The 14293-nt window shown below is 34.0% G+C and overlaps 1 protein-coding gene across 1 annotated transcript; it reads right to left on the bottom strand.

Annotated features, from left to right (window-relative positions):
* LOC136817653 (cation-dependent mannose-6-phosphate receptor-like) lies at positions 1-9135 on the bottom strand. Its single transcript, XM_067073981.1, has 7 exons — positions 8954-9135; positions 8166-8344; positions 7518-7624; positions 6476-6657; positions 5899-6025; positions 5334-5384; positions 1-1127 (listed from the first exon to the last, which is right to left on the bottom strand). The coding sequence occupies exons 1-7, from the start codon at positions 9112-9114 to the stop codon at positions 1056-1058; spliced, it is 879 nt and encodes a 292-aa protein (XP_066930082.1). The 5' UTR covers positions 9115-9135; the 3' UTR covers positions 1-1055.
* Positions 9136-14293: the final 5158 nt, after the last annotated feature.

The raw sequence follows: 14293 nt of genomic DNA on the forward strand, positions 1-14293 counted from the left end.
TTTGTTATACGAAATTGCGTTGTTATTTAGTTCACTTCAAAAAATGTACACGACGAAAAATTACAAAATTCCCAAAACAAATAATAATTTTCTAGATATAATAAATTCATTACAGTATACTATAACACCATTACTTTAACCGCAAAGAGGGAGTGCAAAAAACAGTGCTCATAAAATACGAAAAGAGAAAGTCTGTTCATTAAAGGTTTTGTTTTTAAATAAGAGTGATAACGTTTGCTTACTCATCAATTCTAATTTACAAGCTTTTTGATATCGAATTGACACGGATATGGAGCAAGATATGTAAGAAAGAAGAAAATGAAAAACAATTTTTTTGTTTATTTAGCACAATATAAAAATAGGGAGATACTGTCCTGATATGAAACATGTGCCTGATATGAAGCGGAAACACTTATTTAAAAACAAAACCTTTAAAACGTGTTAAAGCAAAGCACTACTAGTAAATTCAAAGACCGTGAATTGTGCGAATAAGAGAAAAATAGGGCTTTGTGATTTCTGATAAATTACAATGATTTCAGACCCGACCCGGGCATTTGAAAATTGTACAAGGGAACGAGCGTTCGTTTGTCTCAAGAAAACGAATTTTCAATCATAAGATGTGCGTTACAATTTGTGTAAACAATTCGATAAACATCGAGCCTTCTTCAAGATGATATGGCAGTGAATCGGAACAAAATAGAATTAAAAATCTGAATAAAATGTCTAGAATCATTTAAAAAAACTTTAATAAGAACTAGCTGGATGATTTATAATTAAAATGCAGCCTACAAAACATCTTAACAAAACATTGTTTGAAGAGGAACGTCTTTTTCAGGACAATATTCCAGAAATTGAATATAGTTTGTCCAGAGGATAATGTTTATCATTTTGAGGGGAAACTATTAGATGAACAACTGAATGAACCATGCTATATTTCTACGAGAAGATTTCGTTTCCATTCCATAAATTTCTTTACTTTCTGCTAAGATCAATCTTCTAACGAGAAAAGGTTTAAGACAGGGGAGCAAGAGTAGAGTGTCTTTACATTGGCAATTTTACATTGGCAGCAAACCGTCATCTCTTTCGTCATCATCTGAATCCTCGATATCCAAAGCGTCTGCCATTCCCTGTTTTGAAGAAGCAATTCAAAAGTTAACAAAATGAATGGTCCATCGGTGATCCCAAAAAGTGAACAGATTTGCCAAGATGTGAGTTTACGGATAAGTTTACTTTCTATTGATTCTTTCTTATTGTACAAGAGAAAGCCTAACTTAAATTTTGGTGTACAAACCTTTAAATTCGATTCGGTCAAACAGAAGTTATGTTAAAAAACTGAAAATTTTTACCTACCCAAAATGTCAAATCTTGACAAATCTGTATATTTACTTTTGGCGCACCCAGTAAAATTAGGATTTCATTCCATAAAATCGCTATTACGAAATGAAAGTCTCCAGGCCGCTTCAAAATTTAAGCCTCTTTACGGCTTAAAACTAGTCCCTAAGCCCCAAAAATCTAATTAAAAAAAAAAGAAAAAAATATACCCAGATATTCACCCAAGGAACAAGTGTTCCAAATTTCAGCCAAAAACCATTACCAGCTGATAACTTCAAATAAAAGAGTACGAAAGAGATTCCGAATAGTGAATTCATTATCATAATCTTGATCAGAAAATTGACAACGAATTGATGTTTGATAAAATATCTATATTTTCGAGCATAACTTCACTCACTCTTTCAGGATTGTAAAATGTAAAATTACAAAGTTGCTACTTATGTGAAAAATTGGAAAAAAAAAAAAAAAATGCGCTAATTGAAGGCTATTAAAATTGTAAAATGGTTAAAAGACAAGGTCGTAATAAAAAGTAGTTAAAAAGGTATAATTCTCTAGAGGCTTTTAGGCCGTTGTTTTAAAATAGGTTTCAGTCTTTTGATATGTAAAGCTTCTTTGTATAGAAGTGATGACCAATTATCACTGGAATCAATTACTGACGTATTATCATTTACGAGATTTATGTAGATGGAGCGAAAATTAGGCTTTTCAATACCAAGCGTCAGGAGGGTAGTTATAAACTTGACTTCAGAGCACTCCTTCAAATGTTCGAGAACTGCACTCTCCTTCTTTGTAGCATGCTCTGAGCATCGCGGTGAATAAATTCCTCTCCGTTTTGCCGACATAAGAGGCACGACAACCAGGGCAGATAATCGATAAACAATGTTCGACTTGAACTTCAAGGGTGTTGGGTCTTTCATGTTGGTGTAGAAGCCAATTTTTGTGTGTTGGAATAGATTACTCGAAAAACATGACATTAGTGTCTTTCTTGAGACAAAACTTTAATTTCTTTTTAATGCAGAAACAAGTTGTTCTCCTGTCGGGCCAGCGTAAGGGATACGTAACCAGAGTGTTGTCGGTATGGTATTATCAGCGTTGTCCATTTTCAGAGTGTCGGGGACTGGTTGCGGTTTTATGATTTTGTTGACGGCAAAGCGAGGAAAACCATTCCAAGAAGCGAACTTTTTGATCAGGTTAATTTCATTTTTCAATTTAGCAGGATGACAAAGTTTGGTGGCACGGTTGGCAAGGCTAGAAATCCATGCTTTTCGGTAAGACCAAGGAGCGTAGCTATCAAATTTGTATATAAGCCAGTGTTTTGTATCTTTTCTAAATATAGATAGACCATCTGGTGCAATCTCAAGATCTAAGAAGTGCGGTGTTTCATCATCAAATTTGTCAACTGTTAAATTGAAGATTTTTATCAAATTTGTTAAGGGAGCAATGAACTTTATATCGATATCTATGGACGAATGACAAGGAGTGTATCATCAACGTATCTTGAGTAAAACTTTACGATACCAGAATCAATATAAGGTTTAATGACAGATTGTTCGAGTTCTGTCATTATGATATTTGCCTAGTACAGGGCCAAGTGAACTTCCCATACTAACACCATCTAACTGTTCATAGAGAATGTTGTTTGCTGAAAATACGGTTTTTTTACAGGTGTCTTGAATTAATTTTTCTGAGTGTGTTTTTTGAGATTTTAGTTTGTAACAAGTTCTTGTTATAAATTCGATCGATAATGATGTTTATTGTTTTTAGATAAGGGTACGTTAGTGAATAAAGAGGTTACATCAAACGATACAAAGACATAACCATAGTCAAAAAGTTCTTTTGGAATCTGTTTGATTTTTTCGGCAGCATCGAATGAATCTTAAGTGTGTAGTCATTGACAGTTAAAGGATTAAGGAGGTTAGTGAGATATTTACCAACAGAATAATGTGTTGTTCCAGTGGTATCAACGATTGGTCGAAATTTAGGTAAGTGTTCATACTTTTTATGGATTTTTGGTAAACCATGAGCTCTGGCTGGCTTTGCATTTTTCGGTCTCATATCTTTGTATTCATTTTCATCGATTTCATTACGATTAAGTAGGGTTTTGAGGTAACGTTGAATGCTGGTAAGTCTAGAAGCAGTTGGATCGACATTCACTTTACGAAATTTGGCTTTGTCAGCAAACAACGAATCGATGGAATTTTGGTAATCGGCTATGTCAATCAAGACGATGCCATTCCCTTTGTCGGGTTTCAAAATAGCGATTGATTTGCGAAGATTCTTTATCAATTTAATGTGTTTAGAGTCTTTGAAAATTTGACGATCATCGATATTAATATAATTAAAAGCAAAACCTCGGAGTAAGTTTTTAGCTCTTTCAACGGAATAATGGCCATTTTTCAAAACTTTCGAACGGTACAGCTGATTCCAAAGTTCTTCTGCAACAACAAAAGTTTCGGTATCTTTGGGTTGTTTAGCAAGACCATGGTTTAAACCGAATCGTAGCGTTTCATACTCGTCTTCAGATAAGGTGTGCGAAGATAAGTTAGTGATTATAGTGTTAGGATTTTTTGAGATACCATTCAGACGGTCACGTTCTTTTATCATTAAATCAAGTTTGTGGTTAAGTTTGGTCACGAATAGGTTTGATAAATTTATTGACGCCAATTTTAATTGAATGTTCAATAACAAACTTCCTCATAAAGTAGCATTACTGTTCAGAGTTTCACGTTTAGTAAAAAAACACTGTCTTGATTTCACGAATTTGTTTGCGTTTCGTTTAATTTCGTCAAGGAGAATACGTCTTTGATATTTTCGTTTCGATAATTGGTCAAGGTACTTCGTGTTCTTCCAGCGTACAAATTTTGGGAAAACGTTTTGGTCACGACAGTTAATAAGAAAATTTAAGCTTGCCTCGTATCGTTTAAGTTTTTTCTCCAGTCTTTCCACAGTGGTAGCAATTTTGTAAAGATTTTCATCAGCAGCTCGGAGATTAATCCAAAAACCATTACCAGCTGATAACTTCAAATAAAAGAGTACGAAAGAGATTCCGAATAGTGAATTCATTATCATAATCTTGATCAGAAAATTGACAACGAATTGATGTTTGATAAAATATCTATATTTCGAGCATAACTTCACTCATCTTTCAGGATTGTAAAATGTAAAATTACAAAGTTGCTACTTATGTGAAAAATTGGAAAAAAAAAAAAAATGCGCTAATTGAAGGCTATTAAAATTGTAAAATGGTTAAAAGACAAGGTCGTAATAAAAAGTAGTTAAAAAAGGTATAATTCTCTAGAGGCTTTTAGGCCGTTGTTTAAAATAGGTTTCAGTCTTTTGATATGTAAAGCTTCTTTGTATAGAAGTGATGACCAATTATCACTGGAATCAATTACTGACGTATTATCATTTACATAACTACCCTCCTGACGCTTGGTATTGAAAAGCCTAATTTTCGCTCCATCTACATAAATCTCGTAAATGATAATACGTCAGTATTGATTCCAGTGATAATTGGTCATCACTTCTATACAAAGAAGCTTTACATATCAAAAGACTGAAACCTATTTTAAACAACAACGGCCTAAAAGCCTCTAGAGAATTATACCTTTTTTAACTACTTTTTTATTAGACGACCTTGTCTTTTAACCATTTTACAATTTTAATAGCCTTCAATTAGCGCATTTTTTTTTTTTTCCAATTTTTCACATAAGTAGCAACTTTGTAATTTTACATTTTACAATCCTGAAAGATGAGTGAAGTTATGCTCGAAATATAGATATTTTATCAAACATCAATTCGTTGTCAATTTTCTGATCAAGATTATGATAATGAATTCACTATTCGGAATCTCTTTCGTACTCTTTTAAATTTCAGCCAAATCACACCATTTTGAAGTCTTCAGGTAGCCCTAAAGTCTTTTTGACAGACAGACAGACAGACACATTGTCAGATTCTAGCTCAACTGAAGTTGATGATGGAGTGTTTTTTATTTTACTTACCTTGTAAGTATTAGCTTGTTCCTCTCTACGACACACAAAGTCGCAACCATCCTATAAATGAACAGTAAAGAATTACTTGAAATTTTGATCAAGTTTCAATAACCGGTTTAAGATCAATGCGTACCAAAACCGAACCTAATTTTTTCATCTGATCCTTATGAGGCCATTGGTTACCTATTAGGAGCCTGTTGATGTTGATCAAAGAAACTTCTTTACCTAAAACTTTCGAAGAGCATGCACGGCATCGAAAATGAAATAATTTCTATTTTGACTTTGAGTAACAGGGTAAATCTAATAGACGATATCGGATTTAGATAAATGCAATGCATTCTGGTTTCTAGGGACTCTCAAAGGAATTATAATCTATTATTATTGATCTATTATAATTCCTGTGAGAGTCCCTAGAAACCAGAATGCATTGCATTTATCTAAATCCGATATCGTCTATTATCCGCAAAAGAATGAGTTGAACAATAAAAGGGTTACTCGAAGTAGAATGAAAGCAGACGATTAAATGAATTATAAAAGAAGATTAAATGACATGAAAATGATCAATACAACTTACTGCTGACATATTTCCAACTTTTCTCCAGAAAGGGAAATTTGGAATCTGGTCGAAGCCTTTAGCTTTTGCAATAAAACGTTGATATAAAAATCCGAAAACCAAATACGCAGTGAACACTGATATCACTCTAAAAAAAATGAAAGATGAACATTTCTTAATATGGTTGTCTCAATTTTTTTCGCAATTTTGTTGAAGGTGACTCTTATTTGCAGTGTGCCAGCTTTTGGTAAATTCACTAAAAGGCTCTGAAGGAAATATTTTGACATTTTTCGGGACGTTTGAATACGCAATTTTAAGATTATCCAGGACAAGATTGCACAAAGCAGAACAAATCAAGGGTTTTTGAGACAAATCTCAAAAGGGAATAAAGCCATGTAACAATAGAATAACCGTTTTGACTAAGTGGTGGCTAAGTAGGGGGGGGGGGGGGGGGGGCCAAGTAGTGTAACCATTAAAATGGGACGTTGAAAAAATAGCTATAAAAGATATAAACATAATAAAAAATATAACATAAATTTTGGACAGAGAGTGCAAAAACTCCATAATAACAAACAGGGGAGGTTCGTGTGCAACTTACATGATAACGAAGATTGCTCCACCACTGAGTTTTTTTCTTGGTACACAAGCAGCAGGATGGTTGTATTCAAACAAAAAATAACATCTTCGTGCTGTTTCTTTACCATTCTTTGCTGTTTCTTTACCATTCTTTGCTGCTTCAGTTTCATACCTCTCCTCCTCGATTAAACGCATCGTTGGCTCCTTTGAAAATAAATAACAAACACTTTAAATGAAAACTTCTTCTTTAGCCATTAACCTGCATTAACTGTTGTTGACATCGACCGAGTGGTCACAGCAATTGCCAACCATATCTGTTATCACTTGATTTCTAAACGACAGAATATGCCACCGAAAAAATAGCTTTCAAAATCGGACCCTTACAGTGCAGCCCTGGCCGTGGCCAGCCCACTCAAAACGTTTCAATTTTTTTTCAAACTGCCGGTGAACAAGCTTTGACCATTGATTTTAGTCAATTTGAGGGTGCTGATTTGGAATTTGAATGTTACCAAGCTTAAAAGCCCGCAGTTTTTGCGGAATTTTTGATTTTTTGCGTTTTTAGGCAAAATTGTAAGCCCTGGAAATTGATGATAAAATTTTCGGGGGTCTTCAAAATCAAAAAATATCTATACCACGTGATAGAGCTCTTCATACTGAGCAAAAAAATGTATTATGTAAAAGTCTGAACTTTTCTAGATCAAAAGTTGATTTTTGTGGTAGAAAAAGTGCTATAATTTTGCATAAATTATGCAGGTTGTGAGAAAATTCCCTGTTTTCAATCAATTTTTGACTACAAAAACTCGCATAACTTAAATGAGTGCGAGTCAAAACGATAAAGATACATCAGATTTTTACTGTCAGATTTGCAATTCAGTAGTGTATTCAGATAAAAGAAGACCCTTATAGTTCAATTTATCAAAAGTACACCCTTACAGTGCATTTCGAGGGTCTCGAAGAACCCACCCTTAAGGGCAGCACATGCCGTGGGTCGGACTATATTATGAGTCCCCCCCGGATATATTACGACGGATACCAACAATTATATAGTGTTCAAACTTCTTTACCTCCCCTTTGTCTTCGCAGCGAACATTGATCCAGGATTCCTTAGGAGCATTGTCACAATGACTGTGATATGATTCTCCTTCACGATACATTATAAACATCCAATCCTCTGAGAAGAATGTACAAAAAAAGGCTGAATAGGATTCTGGTAACAAGAATATATTATAAATGACTCCATAGGCTCCATAGATATTTACGAAATTATGATGAATCGTATTATTAAAACTCTTCCCAATGCTATTTCTTTAAGCTCAAATTTTCTAAGGAAATATTTGACGGTTTGAGCTTATAGAAATAACATATGAAAATTTCTTCAAACAATTATTAGTAATAAATAATCTTTCTTATGGATTGAAGAGTTGCATTTCTTCTGAATACAGAATCACATATATGTTAGTAGGGCCAAGCCTGGGGTTCCGTGACATCTTTTATACGACCTAGCCATTTTATAGTCCATTCCAAAGAACAGTATATTACAAGATATTTTTGAGAGGGAGGACGCGGATTAGGCCCGGGAATAATGACATAGATATAGTGACACAATAGGCAAAACTGCAAGGGAAAATAAGGGGTAGAGAAAATAGCTTATTTTCAAAAGTCAAAATAGTTTAATGCAATGTTTAAATAATATATGCAAATATAATACATACCTCCACCAACAAGAGACGAGTTTTTGTATGTTCCCAAAAAGTGTTCTTCTATTTGCTTGCCATTGCCTTCATCGATATCCCTTTGTATGACAGGATATTTTGCTCCACAGAAAGCAATGGTGTAATCATATTCCTCTTCTTTATTATTGACACGAACATGTTTGTGACGAAGGGTCACACTAAAGAAAATTAAAAATGATAATTTACTGACATAATTAATAATGATAATTTAATGACACTCAAATGAAATGAATTATCCTGATGACATGAAATAAGTACTTTAATGGGATAAACTTTCGCGGATTTCGCAGATTTGGGTCTCATCCGCGAAAATTGGCGAAATTAAGTCCCAATGAAAATTTGGAAGGGCACCATTCGCGAAAAATTTAAACAAAAACTCAAAATATGTCAAATAAATACTTTTTTGAATGTTTAGTGGCATCAAAGGATCGCTAATAATGCGTATTTCAACAACCAAAATGCATGATTTGACAGTAAAAGTCACAAAAAAATCGTGAAAATATTGCCACCCAATAATGCCACCCGCGAAATTAAGTCCCCACGAAATTTTTTAATTTCCCGGATAAGCCCAACCGCGAAATTTAACCCCCGCGAAAGTTTATCCCATTAAAGTAGTCAAAAATTTAGGGTGGCAATGTCTAAAGATTTATTTATTCAAGCAAGTATGAAACACTATGTAGCAATTTAAAAATAGATTAGTTCCTTTTTCTTGATATTTATAGGTACTTCCGTAAGGTGACTAAGTAATTGAGGAATTCGCGACTTACAAGTTATCGGCTTTTACCATTTCATGAAATCTTCCTTGAACATCGAAATCTCCTGATATTGAATGAACTCGGGTTGGACAATTGTATTTATTTTCACTTTCAGCATGACATAACAAAATTGATCCCAAAAGTAGAGTAGTGATGCAGATTGTTATTTTCATTTTTATTTCTATTTACACTATAAAATCAACAGTCAAAGTGTACCTCTTGTTTGTCATAGAATCATTATCATATATAGCCAGAGGATCTGGCTTTGACTCTTTTGTTTATAAACCCAGGGGGTTGGTACATAGTTGTAGGGACCGGTGCTGGGTGGGTTATCAAAAATGACGTGTGAAAATGACCTTGTAGCACGTGGTACTAATTTGTGGTCCTTTTGAAGGTACCAGGTGGTGGTCTAATGAATGATTTCTGAGCTACGAGTTTGTCCTTGGTGTAAAGTGAATCATGCTGAGCCTTCTTTTTCATAAAAAAGTTTCTCTCTTTAAAACTAATTTTCTCGAAATCTAAAAATCTAAAAAGAACATTCCTATTTCATTGGAAAGTAGAAAGATAAACTTAAATTTTGATGGGTCATTTTTTAAATTCGATTTACTAGATCAATGTTCAATTAAATAAAAAAGTTACTTTCTGAAAGTGCTCAAAAGCGCTAAAAATCGACCTATCAAATTAAAAAGAAGCATAATTGCATGATACATCATTATCTTCGTTTCAGTCATTGAAAATGATAAGGTTGAATTTCAATAAAAGGCAGAAAATTCGTTGAAAAAGGCAAAAAAATCATAAATTCATATAAATAGATCAAATATGGGTTTCGAGATACATCCAGCCTTACATAGACTTTATCCAATCTAAAACAAAAAATATAACAAACTTTCGGTAAAAGTAAATTAAAGTGATTTTGATGAAGATTTTAAACCCTTTAAGTTTCAAATTTATGTGTTTAATTACTGAAAAACGCTTTTAAACATGTAAAGGCTATTGCAATTGCCAATTTTAATATAAAAATCTGATAGGTCGATTTTCAACGTTTTCGAGTACTTTCTGAAAGTAACTTTTTTATTCAATTGAGAATAACTTTTGATCTAATGAATCGAATTTAATAAATGACCCATCAAAATCTAAGTTTATCTTTCTTCTTTCCAATGAAATAGGAATGTTTTTTAAATGTTTAGATTTCTAGAAAATTAGTTTGAAAATAAGTAAAATTTTTGATTTTATATACATCTTTGCATGAAATAAAACATTTCATTTAATTTCAAACAATCACAAACTAACTTTCAGAAACTTATTTTTCATCTACCCAAAGTCCTGTCCTTTTTCTACACTTTGTGCAGAAAAATGGGAATCTTATGGCATAAAAACGGTATATATGTGAAGAAATCATTTGGGTGGCAGAGCAGCATATGCATTTCGCTCTTATTGGGACTCGTCGGCACTGCGTACTGCACCCTGGCTGGCCAGATCGATTTAGCCAGCATCTCTAAACCACAAATCACTTGTGGTTCAAATTGAGAAAATAATGGACAGAAGGGAAATTCCCTACAGAATTCTTTGACTCTTTTGGAACCAAGCTTTACCATCTCAAGAGGGGGAAGAGCCTCAACACGGACCTTCTTTTTTGGCACCCATGACCTCTCAGTAGCGAGTTTATGTGTTTGAGATAAATCGTGGGGGAACGGTATAAAGCAAAGTTGACATGTCATCCAATCAGATCGCGCGATTTCACTTTCGCTTTCTCTAGTCCAATAAGACTGCGGGATTTGAGTCATGTACATCTCTATTAAAAAACCCGCGCAAATTAAAATAGAAATACAGGAGGTCACACTACTGGCTACAGGAACTGTAAGCAAGCAATTAAGGCCAATATTTTTGGTTTTTCTGAAGGACAAAGGGTATAGGAAGCTTTACTGAAAGAGGGATAAGGCTGGGACAATCTATTTAAAAGATATGGACAAAAAAGGGCACTTTTTTGAGTGATAATTAAGATTTTACTTAGAAACTTTAATTCTCTTACCCCCGTCTCGGCCCCCCTTGATATGAGCAAAGGAACCATGTTGGCCACCCCTACTGAGAATTTCAGATCAAAACAAACAAGGAATTAATTCCTGTAACTCAAAGAAAATTGGAAAAAGCTGGTTTTTGACTGTTTCTGATCCTAAAGTGCTATTTTTTGGTAAAAGCTATGCAATTTATGTTTGGATTTCTAGAAAGCTTACCCATTCATTGTTAGTACATTTTTTATTTGAAAGTAATCTCTTCATGGAATAAAAAGATATAGTCAAATCTTGTAGGGTCATTTTTCAAAAATTTTTTGCCAAATTCGACTTTTGCATTTCGCCATTTTACCCTACGCAAACGCACGTGGGTGCGTCCGGTGTTTCTTAATATTTTGTTTCATAAATGTCTGGCGTCCAAAATTCCCTGTATGCAACGTCGGACTGACACCGGACTTATTGCGTCCGGTGTAGTGAAAGAATACTTTTTGCCACCGGACAGTCCGGTGCGTCGGCAAAGTCCTATGAGTCCCAATGCAATATAGACCTGCGAAATATATTGCTATAAAAAAAAAATATATATGAAGGACAAAATGCATAACGTCGCTTTGCCACCCAAAACAGTCAATGTTTATACTCCTATATCAAGAAGATTACAGGGGATTTGCAGTGCGGGCCGATTTTACTCTCATTTTCAGTGGTTTCACTTTCGATAGCAACCTGTGGCGCAATATTTTTATAGAAAGTGTGCAAAATATTTGATCTTAAAAACTTAAAACTGAACGCAATTTACATTGGAAAACCCTTTTTTACTCAGTTTTACTGGATCAATTTTTAGAAAGTGTCTCGGGTGAAAAGTCCTGGGGGCTAACAAAAAATTCATAAATCTTTGGGGGGACTTAAAACTCAGATGGGGGGGGGCTAACTTTTGCCTGGGACCTAAACCCAGGCTGACGCTATGGAAAGTTTTCCGAATCCCTTTATTTTGATTGAACCAATAAAAAATGAAACTTTTCCATGTTTCACTTTTTTGCACCAATTCTTCAAAATGAAAATATTTCTTTTATATTTCTTTTATTTTCTTCTTTTATTCAATGATTTTTACGGCACTTTGTTTCAAGACAATCTAACTCTTGCTAGGGTAGATCGTCAAATGGCAAAGTCCAAAAATTCAAAGTGTAATATTTTTTGTGAAAATTTAATCTATTGTAAGACATTTTGCGCAATTTTTAACCTCCTAGGTCAAAAATCCAGCATTCCCCAGGGGGGTCTTTGATTCGCACTATAGCGAAAAATGAGTAAAAATGGCATTTTTTGCCCATTTTAAGACTATAAAAGGCCAGGAAAGGGTCAAAATGGTTTCTAAATGGTGTCTTGTACTAATATTCAACATAAAAAGACAAAATAACCCCAGCGAAATCGCTCAATGTTTCAATTTCAGGCTAAAAATGCTGATTTTCTCCGATTCTGGGTAGCAAAATGCATGAAAGCAGTATTTTAGAGGACCCACAACTTTTACACTAGTTAAGGTACACACTTGAAATTTTCAGCAATGAAACACTTCAGAGAAAGCTCCAGGAAAAATTAATCTTGAGTTTTCAAAAATTTCCTATAAATCCATAATGGCGCCCTAGAAATTGAGTTTTCATGCTAAATGCCAATATTTCAAGCTAAAACTTGGTTTTCTTGGGCTAAAATCTCAAAAATATTTCAAATGATGTCCTGAAATTTTTTGGTGTTGAAAGTATTCTGGAAATACTCTTGGAGAACCAAAATGGTTTGGGTCAGAAATTTGCCCAAGTCTGCCATTATAGTATTGCATTTCCAACTAAAACGCAATATTTAGAGTTTAAAGTCTAATTTTCTCAGGCTAAAATCTCAAAACTGATTTCAAATGGTGTCCTGAAATTTTTTGGTGTTGAAAGTATTCTGAAAATACTCTGGGAGAATCTAAATGGTTTGGGTCAGAAATTTGCCCTAGTCTGCCATTATGGCATTGCATTTCCAACTAAAACATGATATTCAGAGTTAAAGTCTGATTTTCTCAGGCTAAAATCTCAAAAATGGTTTCAAATAGGGTCCTGAAAATTTTTGGTGTTGAAAGTATTCTGGAGGATATACTTTGGGAGAACCAAAATGGTTTGGGTTAAAAATTGCCAAAGTCCGCCATTATGGAATTGCATTTCCCACTAAAACGCAATATTTAGAGCTAAACTCTTTTCAGGCTAAAATCTCAAAAGTGGTTTCAAATAGGGTCCTGAAATCTTTTGGTGTTGAAAGTGTTAAATAGGTATTTACCAACCTAGTGATTGCTGATCCTTGCTTGACCGGATGCAATATAAACCAATATAATAAGTCTTCACCAACAGAAGACTTGATGAACACAATCCAACTTGAACCAACACAAGAATCAATATGAACGATGATCAATATCAATTGATCCAAATACCATTTACAGAATACACATAAAGCCCCACTGGCTATCATATATTATTGTTTATCACTTTGTATTATTCATCTATAAGGTAGAGATTAACAGAAAGTATTCTGGAAATACTCTGGGAAAACCAAAATGGTTTGGGTCAGAAATTTGCCAAAGTCTGCCATTATGGAATTGTATTTTATTCTAAAACACAATATTTTGAGTAAGCTTGAGTGTTCTTCCTAAAGAAATAAAATTCATAATGGCAGACTTTGGCATATATATGTCCATTGTGAACCACTGTGATTTTCCTTGAGTGTTCCCAGAATACTTTCAAAAGACTTCAGGACCAAAAGATTTCAGGACCCTATTTGAAACCATTTATGAGATTTTAGCCTGAGAAAATTATAGACTTTATCTCTAAATATCACGTTTTAGTAGGAAATGCAGTACCATATTGGCGGACTTAGGCAAATTTCTAACCCAAACAATTTTGGTTCTCCCAAAGTATATCCAGAATACTTTCAACACCAAAAAATTTCAGGACCCTATTTGAAACCACTTTTGAGATTTTAGCCTGAGAAAATCAGACTTTAACTCTAAATATCGCGTTTTAATGGGAAATGCAACGGTTAGTGTAAAACACAGGTCACAGGTCACGGGTCACAGGTCACAGGTCGGTCACAGGTCATACAAATTACAGACCAGAAAACTGTAACACACTCGTAAAATACAACTCATGACATAAGGTCCTGAAAATATTATATGTAATGGAAATATAATATCAAAATATGTCATTTACAAGACTTAAACGACAAATCATCAACCCCAAATATTGACAACAAATGACACTTAAATTATGTAATAATGGCGTTATCTCAAAGTATGAGGTTTTGTCCACCAATTAACATCAAATATTTT

Source organism: Clytia hemisphaerica, unplaced genomic scaffold (genome assembly GCF_902728285.1).
Source record: "Clytia hemisphaerica strain Z4C2 unplaced genomic scaffold, Clytia hemisphaerica genome assembly, whole genome shotgun sequence".
NCBI classification, from domain to species: Eukaryota; Metazoa; Cnidaria; class Hydrozoa; order Leptothecata; family Clytiidae; genus Clytia; species Clytia hemisphaerica.